This window comes from Lepidochelys kempii, chromosome 2 (genome assembly GCF_965140265.1).
Source record: "Lepidochelys kempii isolate rLepKem1 chromosome 2, rLepKem1.hap2, whole genome shotgun sequence".
Lineage (NCBI taxonomy): Eukaryota > Metazoa > Chordata > Testudines > Cheloniidae > Lepidochelys > Lepidochelys kempii.
In genome coordinates, this window is record NC_133257.1 from 36,940,118 (window position 1) to 36,959,408 (window position 19,291).

The 19,291-nt window shown below is 41.0% G+C and overlaps 1 protein-coding gene across 2 annotated transcripts in view; it reads right to left on the minus strand.

Annotated features, from left to right (window-relative positions):
• DCAF13 (DDB1 and CUL4 associated factor 13) overlaps positions 1–19,284 on the minus strand; it is a 42,973-nt gene extending 23,689 nt beyond the window's left edge. Inside the window, exons 1-7 of one of the 2 annotated variants that reach the window (XM_073330394.1) lie at positions 19,160–19,248; positions 18,261–18,395; positions 14,504–14,703; positions 13,794–13,901; positions 12,941–13,033; positions 9,671–9,826; positions 6,144–6,221 (exon numbers count right to left, since the gene is read on the minus strand). In XM_073330394.1, coding sequence (XP_073186495.1) covers positions 6,144–6,221; positions 9,671–9,826; positions 12,941–13,033; positions 13,794–13,901; positions 14,504–14,703; positions 18,261–18,276 — 651 coding nt within the window. In that variant the 5' untranslated portion in view covers positions 18,277–18,395; positions 19,160–19,248. Of the gene's footprint in view, positions 1–6,143; positions 6,222–9,670; positions 9,827–12,940; positions 13,034–13,793; positions 13,902–14,503; positions 14,704–18,260; positions 18,396–19,159 lie in introns of both variants that reach the window. The other variant, XM_073330392.1, reaches the window with a different exon arrangement.
• Positions 19,285–19,291: the final 7 nt, after the last annotated feature.

Below are 19,291 nucleotides of genomic sequence, written 5' to 3' on the forward strand. Positions count from 1 at the left end.
AGTCTCTATTTAAGCCTAAGTTAACTGTATCCAGTTTACAAATTAATTCCAATTCAGCAGTCTCTAGTTGGAGTTTGTTTTTGAAGTTTTTTTGTTGAAGAATTGCCACTTTTAGGTCTGTAATCGAGTGACCAAAGAGACTGAAGTGTTCTCCAACTGGTTTTTGAACATTATAATTCTTGACGTCTGATTTGTGTCCATTTATTCTTTTACGTAGAGACTGTCCAGTTTGGCCAATGTACATGGCAGAGGGGCATTGCTGGCACATGATGGCATATATCACATTGGTAGATGTGCAGGTGAACGAGCCTCTGATAGTGTGGCTGATGTGATCAGGCCCTATGATGGTGTCCCCTGAATAGATATGTGGACACAGTTGGCAACGGGCTTTGTTGCAAGGATAGGTTCCTGGGTTAGTGGTTCTGTTGTGGGGTGTGTGGATGATGGTGAGTATTTGCTTCAGGTTGGGGGGCTGTCTGTAAGCAAAGACTGGCCTGTCTCCCAAGATCTGGGAGAGTGATGGGTCGTCCTTCAGGATAGGTTGTAGATCCTTGATGATGCATTGGAGAGGTTTTAGTTGGGGGCTGAAGGTGATGGCTAGTGGCCTTCTGTTATTATCTTTGTTGGGCCTGTTCTGTAGTAGGTGACTTCTGGGTACTCTTCTGGCTCTGTCAATTTGTTTCTTCACATCAGCAGGTGGGTATTGTAGTTTAAGAATGCTTGATAGAGATCTTGTAGGCGTTTCTCTCTGTCTAAGAGGTTGGAGCAAATGCGGTTGTATCGTAGAGCTTGGCTGTAGACAATGGATTGCGTGGTGTGGTCTAGATGAAAGCTGGAGGTATGTAGGTAGGCATAGCGGTCAGTAGGTTTCCAGTATAGGGTGGTGTTGATGTGACCATCACTTATTAGCACCGTAGTGTCCAGGAAATGGATCTCTTGTGTGGACTGGTCCAGGCTGAGGTTGTTGGTGGGATGGAAATTGTTGAAATCATGGTGGAATTCCTCAAGGGCTTCTTTTCCATGGGTCCAGATGATGAAGATGTCATCAATGTAGTGAAAGTAGAGTAGGGGCATTAGGGGAGAAGAGCTGAGGAAGCGTTGTTCTAAGTCAGCCATAAAAATGTTGGCATACTGTGGGGCCATTCAGGTACCCATGGCAGTGCCACTGATTTGAAGGTATACATTGTCCCCAATGTGAAATAGTTATGGGTGAGGACAAAGTCACAAAGTTCAGCCACCAGGTTTGCCGTGACATTATCGGGGATACTGTTCCTGACGGCTTGTAGTCCACTTTTGTGTGGAATGTTGGTGTAGAGGGCTTCTACATCCATCATGGCATTTTCAGGGAGATCACCGATGGATTGTAGTTTCCTCAGGAAGTCAGTGGTAGCTGGGAGTGCTGGTAACGTAGGGCCTGAGGAGGGAGTCCACATAGCCAGACAATCCTGCTGTCAGGATGCCAATGCCTGAGATGATGGGGCATCCAGGATTTCCAGGTTTATGGATCTTGAGTAGCAGATAGAATACCCCTGGTCGGGGTTCCAAGGGTGTGTCTGTGCGGATTTGATCTTGTGCTTTTTCAAGGAGTTTCTTGACCAAATGCTGTAGTTTCTTTTGGTAACCCAAAGTAAAACTATTTCCCCATGTTTATTCCTCCCCCCCCTGCTGTTCCTCAGATGTTCTTGTCAACTGCTGGAAATGGCCCATCTTGATTATCACTACAAAAGGTCCCCCTGCTGGTAATAGCTCACCTTACCTGATCACTCTCATTACAGTGTGTATAGTAACACCCATTGTTTCATGTTCTCTATGTATATAAATCTCCCCACTGTATTTTCCACTGAATGCATCCGATGAAGTGAGCTGTAGCTCACCAAAGCTTATGCTCAAATAAATTTGTTAGTCTCTAAGGTGCCACAAGTCCTCCTTTTCTTTTATTTGGTATTACTGGTGAATCAGAAGTGGCTAAGTATTTGTTGGTTTTGATTTGGGTCTTAGTATGGGTAGCTTCCGCTCAGAAGGAGCCAGTTTTGGTCAAAGTCTATGCCTTCACCTCTTGTTTCATAATAGCTCTTTTCCAACGGAATGATGTCTACTATATCTTGAATCCACTGTTTCACACATGGACTCATTCTACATTTTTCAAGTAAAAACACCAACTGAACCAATAATGTTACCATACATATCTAATATTATGCCTGACAGCAGTTGTAGAATTCAGCCTGGGGCTTGAAGAGATTTGAATTACTGTGGGTGTGATTTTTTACACAGCCACTACAGAAACTTTTAAATTTCTAACAGAGACCACTTCATGATCTCTATTTTTAATTCTAGAAATGTCCAGACATTTAATGAGCAGAACTCTTTACTAGGGCAAGTTTCAGGTAAGAAGTCCTTGGGGACACTGGTTTTGTTTATTTTTAAACCATGAACACTTGCTAGAGGTTTCCTATATGAAGAGTCAATAAGGAGACCTGCAGATTAAAAGCAACACAAACACACATTGTCCATGTACAGTGAGATTTTACTAATCTCTCCCACTTTAGTATGTATTGAGTTTTTGGCCTATTTGATCAGCTAAGGTTTTTATTAGTATTGCAAACAATGGGAACACCATTTTGGTCCTCTAGGCAGTTCAAATAGAGGGGAATTTTTAATACTTAACTCTTTACTTCAATGATTTCTTATGGCAGTGAATCCCACAGATTCTACAGGAATGATTGCCTTTTTACAATTTTAAGTTGGTTACTTTTTAATTTCACTGAATGTCTTCCTGTTCTTGAATTATGGGTGCTCCCATTTACCCTTTCTATCTTCTCTACACCATTCATTTTTTTACACATTTAAAATGGTCCCAATCTTTTCACGTGGAAGGTTTTCCATACCTGTAGTCCTTTTCATCACCATTTCTGAATACATTCTGCTTGTGCCATATGTGTTTTCAAGTGGGGGGGAGGGACCAGAACTGATCAGAGTATTCCAATTAGGTGTTCTACTGATTTATATAATGGCATTAATACTTTCAGTGTTGTTTTCTATCCCATTTGTTAAACACCAGAACACTGTTTGCATTTTTTTTTAAATTAAATTAACTACCACAAATTGAGCAAAAGTTTTCCTCAAGCTGTCTGTAATGACCCTTAGGACTACTCCACTGCAAGTGGTCACAATTCATTTAGAGCCCAGGAATATTCATGTGTAGTTCAAGTAATATCTTCCAGTATAGATTACCTTGCATTTGGAATTGCGTCTGCCATAATGCTGCCTATTTATCTAAATTTGTTAAGTCCCTATGAAGTTTTTCGCAGTCTTTAATGGCCTTGACTATCCTAAATAATGGTGTCATCTGCAAGTTTTACCATCTAACAGTTTGCTTCCTCCCCCATAATAAATATCTTTTCAATTATGTTGGCTAATATTTTTATGTTTATCTTTAGTGCAGACTCTATAGAAGTTATAGAATTCATTTTTTATATTTATAGGGTTTGCATTAAAAATATGTGCCACATATAACAGTTGTGGAATGGAATGCAAGTGGAGAAAGTAATGGCAATGTATATACCAAGAATTGTCAAAATTAATGTACACACTTAAATAGAACATTTTGCACTAGACAGAAGAAAAACAAAGGGCTTTATTTTGCACAGCTGCAGTTCTCTCCTGAACACTGCCATGGTATCTCATCTCCTAAATTAAAGCTAGTACATCTGAAAGGAAAGAGATCTTTGCTCTTTTTTAGGGAGTCATTAGCTATGTGAAGGTCTGCGATTAGGGTGATTGCACACAGGCTTTTATAAATACTGCAGAATCATTATTTAATAATGGTGTGATGGATGGTTATCAGTTCTAATTAAGTGATAAATCTTGCATCTTTGTCTGATAATCAGGCCACGAGTTTTCCATTCTCGTCACCCATTCACAGCCACTTTGTTTTAAACGTAGCACAGATTTTTCTACTGATTATTTCTCTCTTAAAAATAAATAATTTTCAAAGACTTCCAGATAGACTTCCATTGTATCATTAGTGTACCATTTATCTTTCTTCAGCAGCAGTGCTTCTAGTTTCGAATTCCTTTTTTTTTTTTTTTAAACTGTTTTTCTATAAGAAAACAGCACCTCATTACAGTTGCTTTAAAAGCTTCTCATCTGCAAGCCAGGGTTAGGTGGTGGAGGTTTTTTAAATTTTACCTCCTATCATAGCTTTATATTTACTATTGCTAAAATAGTTGGACTATGGCAACTCATAGCATAGCTTTCCGTTTCCACTGGTGGTTAGACTATCTATATATTAAATGTTTAATTAAACAAAGGTCCCCTTGGGCCTCTTCACAAGATTGCATGGCAGTAACCCAAAGAACAACAGATCACCAATGCAGAAGTGCATAGAACAGTGAGAAAATTGTTGAATGGGGATTCCTACATCTCCACACAGCCTACATTCCTAACTTTGACAGGCTCCTTTAAACTGCATGGAAGTCTATTTTCACATTTATCTGTGTGTTATGGCTAACACATCATCACCAATGAGAGATTTTGTAGGCCAAATTCTGCCCTCAACTATACAGAAGTGGAACTCGATTGTCTTCAGAAAAAGATGAGTCCAGAATTTGGTTCTGGAACTGGAGCTTTAACAACAGTTCTGTTGATAAGTGAAACAGAGGAGAATCCAGCTCACTCACTCAGTTACATTAGCAATACTACCAGAACTAAGAACTTATTTTAAGTATGAAAAATAAACAATAAATGATGGCTTGGAATAGAGTGAATGTAGAGCTATAGTTGCATCCCACTGAAAGCACTTTCTCACATACTAAAAATCTTGAAGTATTTCCATTCTCTTACAAGAGACCTATGCTGCTGTCAGATTTTTTAAAATTTATTAATTTATTTTAAATCAAAGAGCAGATATACTGTTCTGTTAAGCCTTTCTAGGCACATTATTTTGGATCATCACTGAGGCTCTACTGATGTTTGGTGCTTGTTTCCCCACACAAGGCTCCCACTCACATCAAAGACAGATTTTTTGTGTGGGAACAGACTGCATAATACACCATAGGGACTCTCAGTGCGTAACAAAGAGCCAGAACACTGCGCTCCCATAGAAGCAAAAATGTCATCAAGCTGAGTCAGTCCTTGTACCCAATAACCACATTATCTGATCATAAATACTTAACTGTGAATTATCTTACATTTAATGGTTTGCCTAAAATGTTTTTGGAAAGACAAGTGACAACTCACATGTTGTGTACAAAATAATTTATACAAATGTTATTCGACAAAGTATTTATTCAGTTTTAACTAGAAATGTATCGATCACACCATTTAACTCGAGCAAGCTCAAGAAAAGCTTGTCATTTCCATTTGTAAATATGTGTAAGCTCAATTTTTCAGCACAGCCTAAACTGGAACTCCTTTTTTGAGTGAAAGTCTTTTAAGAGTTAAAAAAAGTTACTTTGCCTCCCCCTCTGGTAAGAAAAAACACCACACGTGTAGGAACACTACATTAAATGAACATAACTAAGGGCTTGTCTACACTATTGTGCAGGGTCGATCTAAGATATGCAACTTCAGCTATGTGATAGCTTAGCTGAATTCGACATACTTAGATCTACTTACCACGGCATCTTCACTGTGGTAAGTCGATAGCTGACGTTCTCCCGTTGACTCCGCTGGCTCCTCTCGTTCTAGTGGAGTACCGGAGTCGACTGCAGAGCACTCAGTGGTCGATTTATTGTATCTATATTAGACACGATAAATCGACTCCTGCTGGATCTATCTCTGCCCACCAATCTGGCGGGTAGTGTAGACAAGCCTTAAGACTCTTATGCCAGTCTTACACACATTTACAATGTATTACAGAGAGAGTATGACAGCCAATTTGAAATGAAAAGAGGGCCCTTTTTAAACCCTTTGCATGGCTTAAATCACAAAAATTCACACCCGAGATTAGTTTAAATTAAAGAGATGACACCCACAGAACTCCCACTTGGTCCAAAATCCCCAATGCTTACTATGTCAGGGACTAACTTCAAACTGTCTGGGGCCTCTCCATGCTAACATGCTACTTAAGTGTTGCTGTATTACCAAAACTGCTATCAACATTTTATGAACAAATCATTAAAACAGCGAGAAAACAAAGTTACCTTCTTTAATGGAGTTGATTGCCTCATGTCATACAGCACAATATTTCTGTCTGAAGCACAGCTTCCCAAAAGATACATCTAAAAAATAATCATGCCATTATATCAGGTACCACCTTCTAAAGCTATGAAAACAAAAAAAATAGGACACTGAGTACTGTATATACTCGTTCATTAGCCCGTTCGTTTATAAGCCGACCCCCCAAGATGGATAAGTAAAAATATTAAAAACTGTATGACCCTTTCATAAGCCGACCCTATATTTCAGGGGTTGGCAAACTTTGGCTCCCAGCCCATCAGGGTAAGCTACTGGTGGGTCGGGACGTTTTGTTTACCTGGAGCGTTCACAGACACCCCAAGCTCTGGATGAATGCAGTACGCCGCAAGTAAACAAAACGTCCCGACCTGCCAGCGGCTTACCCTGATGGGCCAGGAGCCAAAGTTTGCCAACACCTGCTATATTTTAAAAGCTGGCATCACAAGAAAACACTCAAAAGTTTTGCTAGAATTATTTTAATGTAATCTAACGAAAAACCTGTTGTTATAATAACTGAAGAAATATGTATTCACCTTCAAAATTACAGTCAATTTTTAAAATCAGTGAACGGATATTTCAAACAAGTAACTTAGAAGAATATGAGATTTTTAAAAGTCTTAAAATGCTTCAAAGTGTGAATCAGTCTCCAATTCACCAAACAGTTCATTAAACTTGGCTTCAGTCACAGCTGCACCTGCATCATCATCGTAGATGTCGGTAGTGTAGTCCTGTCTCAGATTCCTTCTCATCATCAACCTCTATTGTGTCATCATGAAATATGGCATCTTCTGACCCATCGAGTGCATTGCTGATACAGCATTTCCTGAATGATTTTTCTATCATTTCCGAGGGAATGGACACCCACGTGTGCTTGATCCACTGGGTGACCAGACTGATTTTGGGCTTCATAAGATTCCTGCCTTTTGTCAACTTCGCCATGCCTGAGAACATCCATTCAGACCACATTTTCCATAGCCTGTCTTTAAAGGGTTTGTTCAGGCAGACATCAAGCAGTTGTAGAACTGAAGTTAAGCCTCCAGGTATTACAGCCAAAGTAGTTTTCATATTTTTGGCCACATTTTTCACCTCATCCGTCTTTGTGTGCCCTGAACATGTCCCAAACGAGCATGGCAGATTTCTTGAAAAATGCTCCTGGGCTCTTATTCCACACTTTTCCAGCCATTCAATAGTCCCACTTTCATCCATCCATCCCTTTTCGTGTGCATGTACAATGACACCAGCAGGAAATTTCAAAGTTTTAGGCAAGGTTTTTCTTTTAAAAAGAACAACAGGAGGGAGCTTTGATCCATTTGCCAAAGATAAAACCACCATAAAATGGATTTTTTTTGTGGCCAGTGGTTTTAAGTAAAACTGTTTTTTCACCAACACTGGTTACCGTTCTGTTGCTCGGGAGATCGAATGTCATCGGTGTTTCATCCATATTTCCTATTTGTAACAGTTCAAATGCATATTCCTTTCGATATTTTATAATAAACCTTTGGGAAGATTCGATTTTTTCTTCCAGATCTGTCAGCAGCTTTTGCGCTATCTTTGTTCGCTGATGAAGACAGAGACTATGACTGCTCATGAAGTGACTACACCAACCCGCTGATGTGACAAACATTGATGGTTTAATGACTTGTATTTGTCATCTTTCAACATTTGCAGAGCATGCAGACGAATTCCAGTTCTAATGACAATGTACCCACTTTGTCGACATTCAACAACCCAATTATTGAGATCTTTCTCTGGCTCAGGAAATGGAGCGCACCTTTTGGACATTTTTTCTTGCTTCTTGGCATGTCTTTTAGTTTTTTTTTTATTTTTTCACCATTCTCTTACTTGCTTCTCATTGATACAGAATTCACAAGCAGCGGCACAATTATTGTTTGCTTCTGTATATTCAACAACTTTAAGTTTGAACACTGCGTGATCAGCAGATCTTTTTCTTTTGATTTCACCGTTGTTTATTTTAAATACTAGTATGAAAATAGTATATTATTATTGTAGTTATAGATTTTGTAGGATTTTATATAGAATGTCACCTGCTTTATCACTGTCAAATTATTATTGTTCTTTGTTTATTTCAAAGCAGCCCTGTAGATTGGCATGTCTGTGGGGATAACGGGCTATTTCAATTTTATTAGCGATTCCATCAATTCTGCACGTTATATTTTCATATTGGCTCAAGACTTATGAGGTCCATTGGTAGAAAGAAATTCACGAAGAGATCAAATTACACAGTAGCAGACTGACACCAGTGCTATAGTACTATCGTTCGTTGTATTTTTCTGATTGGCTTGTAAGGCATAGCATTTTGTGAAAATGCATGGGTCAAATGTCATGCAGATCTGCAGCATTGCTCTTTTAGTATTCTTTCCAAGCCAATCTAGTTCACTAAACAAAGACTTTGCAACTTTAAAAGGCTGCAGTATTGACATCAATAAATGTGTCGGCAAACTTTGGCTTCTGGCCTGTCAGTGTAAGCCACTGGCGGGTTGGGACATTTTGTTTACCTGGAGCATCTGCAGGCATGGAGCTCATCAGTTCTCTGTGGCCGCGGTTCGCCGTTCCCAGCCAATGGGAGCTGCGGGAAGTGGCAGACCACTTCCCGCAGCTCCCATTGGCTGGGAACGGCGAACCGCGGCCACAGAGAACTGAGGGGCTCCATGCCTGCAGATGCTCCAGGTAAACAAAACAACAATGTATTAGATATACAATTCAATGATTTCATAGAGTTTAAAATCATCAAATTTTGGTGTAGATCCGTTTATAAGCTGACCCCCGCTCTTTGATGCATCACTTTTTTACCAAAAATATTCGGCTTATGAACGAATATATATGGTATATATTTTACACTAAATATTTAAGCAACTGCTATTTTGCTAATTTAAGTACAGACATAGCCACTTTCTTCTAATATATGACTCTTAAAATTTTAAGAAAACTGTGAATAAAAGCAATCACAGAACAGGAACATGATCTTGAATCTCCTTTGACAAAACAAAATTTTGGTGTCAAATGTGTTCTATTTGCTTTAACCATTAGTAAATGGGTTCACTATTCTTTATGTACAGCTGAACAGTCAATTCGAGGGCTTTTTTCAGAAATAGCTTTGTTTTCACCAAACCGAAATCAATCCGTTTTTCCCTACTTGTGAAGTAGTAATTCTTTCACATATTCACCAGCTAATCTAAAGGACAGTAATTCCCATCACAAAATTCCCCTCAACACGATGTTGGTAATTGATTTAGTATGTATACAAAAGACTATCTTCAGTATTACCTACTGAAGCAACATCACCACTTTAATAAAAATAAATAAATAAAAAACACATGCTATATAACGGTGTTAAAAATACTGTTTTGGAAATTTAGAGTTGGAACAAACAGTTGAAGAGAGTTTAATATGAATCTCTAAATGTTAACATGATTTAGTCCTCGTACTGATCAAATAAAATATTGACATACAGTATGTATAAAGAAAACATTACCTCAATTGGATTAAATTTAACACTGCTGATGCTATCAACACCCCATGTCAAAGAGCATATGGGACTGGTCCTTTGTTCATCCCAGATGTCTACTTGATGCCCACAAGTTGCAAATACAGCTTCCTTCCAGTGGTGATCAATTCCTGTGTACACTGTCTATAAAAGGCAAAAGAACTTAGTTACAGGAATGTTCAACTCAACTTTGTATAACAAGTTTTTCAAGTTGTTACATTTATTATTTAAATTACTGATGACCAAATCATCACGCCCTGCTGAACATGTTGTAGTCTTTCACATTTAGCTATTTTAAGAATATTGTAGCCTTTCATTTTCTTTTTGCAAGTTCTTTTTTGTAAATTTTTATTGATTATATTTATAGTGAAACCTGTATTAACTGTCACTCAGACAGTTTGAAACCAGTCTGACCGAGCATTTTACTTTGACATACAACATATTAAAAAGTGTGGTAATATAGCCTACATAAAAAAAAACTTTAAAATGTTTAATGTATTTCCAGAGGCAGTCAAATAGATCCCATGTGTTACACAAAAGTGTATAGCTGAATCTTGTTAGCAATTTTCCTTATGGAAGTACCATAATTAATTTTAAAATCTCTCCCTAGCTCACATACCAAAAAAACACATCAAAATATGTGCACTGTGGTGGAGGATGCCATAAAAATCAGCTTTTTTTTTTAAGTTACTTAAAACAAAACCACTATCACATCTCATCATCATGTAGTCTGATCTCCTGAATAATGACCTATGATAATTTCACCCAGTTAACACAGTATTGAGCCCAATAACTTCCATCTAACTAAAAAATAATTTGTATTTGACTAAGACTATCTTCCAGAAAGGCATCCAGTCAATAAGATGACATCAAGAGATGGAGAATCCACCACTTGCATAGGTAGTTTGTTCTAACGGTTAACCTCCTTCACTGTTAAAAATCTGTCCTAATTCCTAATTTGAATTTGTCTGGCTTCAGTTTACAGCCACTGGTTCTTGCTATGCCTTTCTCTGTTAGAATAAAGAGCCCTTTAGTCCGGTATTTTCTCCCCATGGAGGTACTTATACACTCTATTCAAGTCACCTCTCAATCTTTTTAATAAGCCAAACAGATGGAGCACTTTAAGGGCTTGTTTTCACAGCAATATGAACTAGAGGTATAACTCAAGAGTCGCCTCTAACCTAACTCCCGTCCACACATGCATAAGAACAGCCCTACTTGGTCAGACCAAAGGTCCATCTAGCCCAGTATCCTGTCTTCCGACAGTGGCCAGTACCAGGTGCCGCAGAGGGAATGAAGAGAACAGGTAATCATCAAGTGATCCATCCCCTGTTGCTCATTCCCAGCTTCTGGCAAACAGAAGTTAGGGACACCATTCCTGCCCACCCTGGCTAATACACATTGATGGACCCATCCTCCATGAATTTATCTAGTTCTTTTTTGAACCCTGTTATGGTCTTGGTCTTCGCAACATCCTCTGGCAAGGAGTTCCACAGGTTGACTGTGTGTTCTGTGAAGAAATACTTCCTTTTATTTGTTTTAAATCTGCTGCCTATTAATTTCATTTGGTGACCCCCTAGTTCTTGTGTTATGAGACGGAATACATAACACTTCCTTATCTACTTTCTCCACACCAGTCATGATTTTACAGATCTCAATCATGTCTCCCCTTAGCCATCTCTTTTCCAAGCTGAAAAGTCCCGGTCTTATTAATCTCTCCTCATACGGAAGCCGTTCCGTTCCCCTAATCATTTTTGTTGCCCATTTTCTGAACGTTTTTCAATTCCAATATATCTTTTTTGAGATGGGACGATCACTTCTGCACACAGTATTCAAGATGTGGGCGTACCATGGATTTATACAGAGGCAACATGATATTTTCTGTCCTATTATCGATCCCTTTCTTAATTATTCCCAGCATTCTGTTTGCTTTTTTGACTACTGCTGCACATTGAGTGGATGTTTTCAGAGAACTATCCACAATGACTCCAAGATCTTTCTTGAGTGGTAACAGCTAATTTAGACCCCATCATTTTATATGTATAGTTGGGATTAAGTTTTCCGAAGTGCATCATTTTGTATTTATCACCATTAAATTTCATCTGCCATTTTGTTGCCTAGTCACGCAGTTTTGAGAGACCCTTTTATAGCTCTTTGCAGTCTGCCTGGGTCTTAACTATCTTTAGTATCATCTGCAAATTTTGCCACCTCACTGTTTGCCCCCTTTTCCAGATCATTTATGAGTATGTTGAATAGGACTGGTCCCAGAACAGACCCCTGCAGAACACCACTATTTACCTCTCTCCATTCTGAAAACTGACCATTTATACCTACCCTTTGTTTCCTATCTTTTAGCCAGTTACCAATCCATGAGAGCACCTTCCCTCTTACTTTGCGTAAGAGCCTTTGGTGAGGGACCTTGTCAAAGGCTTTCTGAAAATCTAAGTATACTATATCCACTGGATCCCCTTGGTCCACATGCTTGTTGACCCCCCACAAAGAATTCAGTAGATTGGTGAGGTAGGATTTCCCTTTACTAAAACCATGTTGACTCTTTCTCAATAAATTATGTTCATCTATATGTCTGACAATACTGTTCTTTATTATAGTTTCAACCAGTTTGCCCGGTACTTGAAGTCAGGCTTACAGGCCTGTAATTGCTGGGATGACCTCCGGAGACCTTTTTAAAAATAGGTATCACATTACCAGATGACTGGAGGATAGCTACAGAAGCTGATTTAAAATGACAGGTGACAGACTAGTAGTTAGTAGTTCTGCAATTTCACATTTGAGTTCCTTCAGAACTCTTGGGTGAATACCATCTGGTCCTGGTGACTTATTGCTGTTTAATTTATCAATTTGTTCCAAAACCTCCTCTAATAATACCTCAATCTGGGACAGTTCCTCAGATCGGTCACCTAAAAAGAATGGCTTAGGTTTGGGAATCTCCCTCACATTCTCAGCCGTGAAGACCGACACAAAGAATTCATTTAGTTTCTTTGCAATGGCCTTATCGTCCCTGAGTGCTCCTTTAGCACCTCGATCGTCCAGTGGCCCCACTGGCTGTTAAGCAGGCTTCCTGCTTCTGATGTACTTAAAAAAAATTTGCTATTACTTTTTGAGTCTTTGAAAAACATAAAACATTCCCAGGAGAAAATGCAGAAATATAAATCCCAGATCCACAATCAATCACCTTCCACCCCACTAGTCCATGCTTAACTAACTTAAGTAGTAACAAGAGAATAGACGTTTTTATACCTTTCCAAGAATTGTATGCAGTGGTTCTTCTTCTTCTCCTCCATATCCTGGGCCATCCATTTTCCAGTGCTTCACAGTTTTATCATCACCAACCTAGAAGCATTGGAGAAATCGTATACAGCTAGCTCTTTGGAGTATTTAACACACATTTATTCTATTTACACAATTCAAGCTCCTATGTTATGCAACTACCCAAACCTTTCCCCCCCGCCCCATGACACTTATCTAGTGTCTACTTCAGAGCAGTGGATACACATTCCATTGTCGGTAGATGGACATACAAGATTTTTGTTAACAAGAGGACCCATCAACTCATTCTGTCCTCCATACTTCATGCTTTTCATTGTTAGATGTTAGTCCTGTTTTCATCTGAACACCAAAACACTGATATTTTATCACAGTCAGTTTATGTGCACTTAAACCCATTATACTTGATATAAAGTGACAATGAAAGGATGTTTACTGACAGAACTTTGACTTTAATTACTCAGTTGAAACCATCTTGAATCATACTAACTATTCATAGTGTTTTTCAATGAACACAGTTTGCCATACAAAACCAGTAGGTAAAATAACGTACTCAAATTAATTGAGTTGCCCTTATTAAAGGAAGAACACCAGAAAATTGCTAGTCTTGGTTAACAAATGCGTTGTAGCACCAAACATTTTTGTTCAGAAACAGAAAAGGCTAGGTTTGCAATATAAATGGAGTTTAGTGGACATTATTCCTAAAAACTACTGACATTTTAAACATGCTACCACAGAGAAGCTCACCAAATGATTACACTAAGTTTCTGATTGGAAAACCAATGGTGGAAGTATGCTCTATACGTCATACCAACATTATACTTACAGTGAAGAAAGAAGTACCACAAAAGCGGGCACATATCCCTCGTACAAAGCCCTCATGCGCTTGTAAAGTACGGATGCATTCTCGCTTGGTCAAGTTCCAAATTTTAACCTGTTAAAAGAATACCAAAACATTTTTCCATTTAGTAGTTTTCTAGCTGTAAGATGTCATGAAAAGTCATGTCAAATGGACACCAGCAGCCTGAAATCTAGCTAGTTTTAGAAAATGTGTTCCAAGGAGTTCAAAACAAACCTTCCCCTGAATAGCCATGTCTATTTTTTGTTGGCTTACAATCACATTTCCCTTATATTTTTTTAAAATTTCTTTATTGAAGTGAGTGTCACTGCTACCACCAGCAAGAATTCGATTTTACAAACCCAATACTGGAAGCTGCTCCACATGACTTAGACCTGCTTGCAGGATAGGGACCATAGAAAGTGCAGTGAAAGGAATTATTGTATTAGCCAGGATGGTCAGGGAGGAAACCCCATGCTCTAGGTACACCTAAACTTCTGACTGACCAATTCTGGGACTGAACAACAGGGGATGGATCATTCTATAATGCCCTGTTCTATACATTCCTCTGAAGCATCTGGCACTGGATACCAGGCTAGATGGACCACTGGTCTGACCCAGCCTGGCCATTCTTATATTTTTTTAAAAAGAAGTTTGTATTCTTTTTTTTTTTTTTGGGGGGGGGGGAATTCACTTACCTCTCCATCACAGGCCCCAGAAAGTATTGTAGACAAACTATGTGGATGCTTAGCCAGACAATTAACTCCATCCCTGTGACCATCCAGTGAAGCAAGAAAAGGTTTTGCAAACACACGTTCTAATTTTGTTGCATTCAGGGCTCGCATATACTCTCGTGGAACCTCAAATGGATGCAATGCAGGATCATAGTTTCTTGGAACTGGAATAAGATGGATAATCGTAAGAACCCATGACATCCTCTGTGGTGCAAGTTAAGTTGAATTAAGATAAATTTCCCTTTGATTTTTCCTGCCATGATGGAAAGAATATATTTTCCCACAACACTGGGATTTCTGTCACATTGATAACTGCAAAGTGATCTGTGGGATCACCGGCTACTGAAATATTTAAGTTTAGAGTTAGTCCTACTAGCTTTTTTTAAATTAAGAAGTTAAATGGACAGTGTCAAGTAATTTTTAAAAGATTTTACTTTTAGATTAGACTTCTAGCTATCAACACTTGTCTTATATTTCAAAAAGCGCTGAAACTAAAATGCCCATAATTTAACTCAACATTGGATTTATACTAGTCATGTGAGCAGGCTGGGAACTGAAAGTTAAAAGGCTCTTGCCTATCAAGAGACATTACCTGCTCAAAGAACCAAAACAAAGCCAGTATTGAGAATGCCAATGGACAAGGATATTTTGTAATTATTTTGTTTCTTCCACACTGTTGTGGGTGGGAGGGAATACATACATACACACACACATACCCCACCACATAACCATCAATGCTCAGAGATCAATCCACCGGTGATTGATTTAGTGGGTCTAGTGAAGACCCACCAAATCGACAGCCACTTTCTCTCCAGTCGACCCCTGTACTCTACCCCCGATGAGAAGAGTAAGGTAAGTCGACAGGAGAGTTTCTCCCGTAGGAACTCGACCTAAGGTATGTCACTTTGGATGGGCTATCACCAGCAGGAGAGTGAATTTGTGTGGGGGGGTGGAGGGTGAGAAAACCTGGATTTGTGCTGGAAATGGCCCACCTGATGATCACTTTAGATAAGCTATTACCAGCAGGACAGTGGGGTGGGAGGAGGTATTTTTTCATATTCTCTGTGTATAAATAAAGTCTGCTGCAGTTTCCATGGCATGCATCCAATGAAGTGAGCTATAGCTCACAAAAGCTCATGCTCAAATAAATTGGTTAGTCTCTAAGGTGCCACAAGTACTCCTTTTCTTTTTGACCTAAGGTATGTCGACTCCAGCTATGTTATTCACATTACTGGAGTTGCATAGCGTAGGCTGACTTACTGTGGTAGTGTAGACGTAGCCTATTTATGAGATCTTTTCTTCTGTACAACCAAAATAGCCTCTGTTCTAGTGAAGGTAGGAGACCATGAGTTCTACTCTCACCTCTTCCAATGAGGAACAATATTTCCCTGCATTTCGTAACACTTATTACTGAGCAAGGTACCATATCCCTACGTTATGAAACTTAGTTTCTTCCTTACCCTATTACACAATTGAGATAACTGTGGGCCATAGAGTTTACATACATTCATATCTGACAAAGCTCGGAAAAGCATACAAATAGACTAGAAAGTGGAAGACCCAAATTTCATCCACTAGACCACTGGTTGAAAACCACTGGTCTGGGGCCCTCTGGGGGTCCACGAGCAGGTTCAGGGGGTCTACCAAGCAGGACCAGTGTTAGACTCGCTGGGGCCCAGGGCAGAAAGCCCTGCCATGTAGGACTGAAGCCCTAAGCCCTGCCACCCGGGGCTGAGGCAGAAGCCTGAGCAACTTAGCTTCAAGGGGCACCCTGTGGCATGGGATCCTGGGCAATTGCCCTTCTTGCTACCCATTAATGTGAGCCCTGGCTTTATATTACTCCTGAGTGCATTCTGTGCCAAAAAATTAAAAATTCTGCACAAAATATTTTAAAATTCTGCAAATTTTGTCAAATAAACGTAGAGGCTCCAGCATGGAATTGGGGAGCACAGACCACTGGCTGCACAGAGGTGGGAAATCACTGTGCAGCTCCCCGGGGACACTGACTCAGCAGTAAGAAAAGGAGTATTTGTTAGTCTCTAAGGTGCCACAAGTACTCCTTTTCTTTTTGCGGATACAGACTACCACAGCTGCTACTCTGAAATCTGACTCAGCAGTGAGGCTACACCCAACCCTGACACAGCATAAGAACCTGGCCTGCCCCAGAAACACCTCAGGGTTCTGCCCCTCTGTGCCAGGTGCCGGCAAGCTGGCTCAGCAAGGCAGGATCCAAGTGTGAAGGGGCTTAGTGTGGGGGGAATCTAGGTGTGGGTTGAGAGGGTTCTGTGTGGGGGCAGTTCAGTGAGGGAGCCAGGTGCATGGGGGGGAGGGGAGATCTGGATGCACAGGGAATTGTTGAGGGGTTCTGCAGGCAACACTAATGGGACTCCGCAGGGGGGTCCAGGTGCAGCTGGTCAGGGCTTGGTAGGGTGGGGATCCAGGTACAGGTGGCTTGCCGAGGTGGTCCAGGGGAAGTGGGGCTCATCAGGGGGGTTCTGGTTGTGTGTGTGTGTGGGGGGGGGGGGTTAGGCTCGGCGGGAGTGTCTGGTTGCATGGGGATTGGGCAAATGGGGAGCAGCTCCCTGTACAGAGATCCCTCCCCCTGCAGCTGAGGAGAAATAGGTGTAGGAAGCGCAGAAGGTGGAGTTTGCAGAGCTTCCTACAGCCAGGGGAGAAATCCAGTAGGGGTCAGTCTGACACAGCCCCAGATGCAGTGCAGGGGAAAAGGAAGTCCCATCCTCCTCAGCCCAGCCGGGACTAGCAACTGAGCCTGGTGCTGGGCAGGAGCCACCAGCCAGGTCTTCCCCAGTCCCACCCCCTGCCCCACAGTAATTTACCTCTCTGCCAGCTACCCCAGGCACCCGAAATATACTGCTGGGGAGGGTCACATGACTTCTCTTATAGCTTCCCTTTGCTTCCCCATCAGAAAATCATTCTTCTGGGGGGAAGCAAAGAAATCTGTTGGGGACAAATTCTGCGCATTGCAGTGACGCAAAATTCTCCCGAAAGTATCATATGTAGAAAACCAGTTGTGGCGGCACAGGTGGGTGATGGAGTTTTTACAGCATGTTGGCGGGGCCTCAGAAACAAAAAGGTTTAGAACCCCTACGTTAGAGCACGATTACAGCATCTCTCAAAAAGAATGTGCCAAATCTGATCAGGACGAGACTGTCCATAATGTGGTACTATTCTGACACACCCATCTTTACAAGATGCCATTGGATCCAGAGATGAACAAGCGCTAATAAGGGCAAAACATCACTGAAAAATAAGTAGCAGGCTAGAGTCATAAGTCCCAGACCCTTTCTCTAACCCAGGGGTTCTCAAACTGGAGGTCAGTTGCAGCTCAGGGGGTTGCAAGGTTATTACATGGGGGGTCATGAGCTGCCAGCCTCCACCCCAAAGCCTGATTTGCCTCCAGCATTTATAATGGTGTTATAAATTAAAAACACTTTTTTATATATTTAAGGGTGGAGTCACACTCAGAGGCTTCCAATGTGAAAGGGCTCACCATTACAAAAGTTTGAGAACCACTGAGTCTAACCTCAGGGTAGTCAATTATTTTTTTGTCAAGGTCCAAATTTCTTGGTCAAGGTATAGTCAAGGTCCGGACTCCAGAGAAAATAATAAATAATAATAGGTAAATGAAAAGATTTGAGGGTCCATTCAAAGCATCTGGGGGTCCAGATTTGACCTGCAGTCCGCCTACTGACTACCTCACCTAGATCATGATCCATATCCAGAGTCAGAAACAGAACCCTGCATTCCCAACTTCCAATACATTATTGGGGCATGTCCTTATATAGAAAGAGGCAGTCCTTTTCTTATTGTGTAATGCAGAACATTATTCCAGTGTCTAAAAAAATAAACGCACAAGATGAAAACTCAGCCTGGGAAGTTTCAAAGAAAAATAAATCCCTACACTGAAAGAACACTGAGGCTGCAAAATGAAGCAGTCAATTGTTCAACAATGTCAAAATTAAGCTAGCACACATATCCTTAATTCTGATACCCTATTCACTAGCATTATGATACCATCTTTGATACCATGATCACAACCATTTTTTCCATAGGACCCCTGACTTATTCAGAACAGTTTCAGTGGTGAATGAGTTCTTGCTGGGAGTAAATTGAACGGTGGATAGTGGCTCAGACTGCAAAAAGGGAACGAAATGTGTTCTGGCGAAAGACATAGGTGCCTCGGGCATCGAGTTACTGAGATATCCAAAATCAGCAGACACTTCTGTAGGTGTTAGCTTTAATCTCCCTGAGCGTCTTTTACTAATCTGTAAAGCCTGTACCCCACGACAGTGTTATCGTTACCTACTTGCAGCCTGGGATGGCGCCATGTAGGGGACCAAGACGCTGGTGTGCTAGGCGCTGTACACACCTGTCCAAGGGGCTGGCAGGCCGGACCCTCTCCTAGCCCAGCCTGCCAAGCCTATGCTCCCTCTTCTCTGGCGGGTGGCCCCAGCACAAGGCGGGCCCCGGGGAACGGCGCTCAGGACACCCGCACAGCCATTACGCTAGGTTCGCCCCCAAGCACTTGTCCGTCGCGCGCACCGAAGATTCCTCCCCAACCAACCAACCAACCAACCAACCGCCTGCCCGCGCGCTCACCGCGCTGGAGATCCTGCTTGGTCTCGCGGATGTAATCATCCGGGTTCCGGCTCAGCACCTTCACCCTCATCCCGCCGCCACGCTCCGCTCCTCGCGGCTGCACAGACCGGAACCAGCCCGGAATGCTTCCGG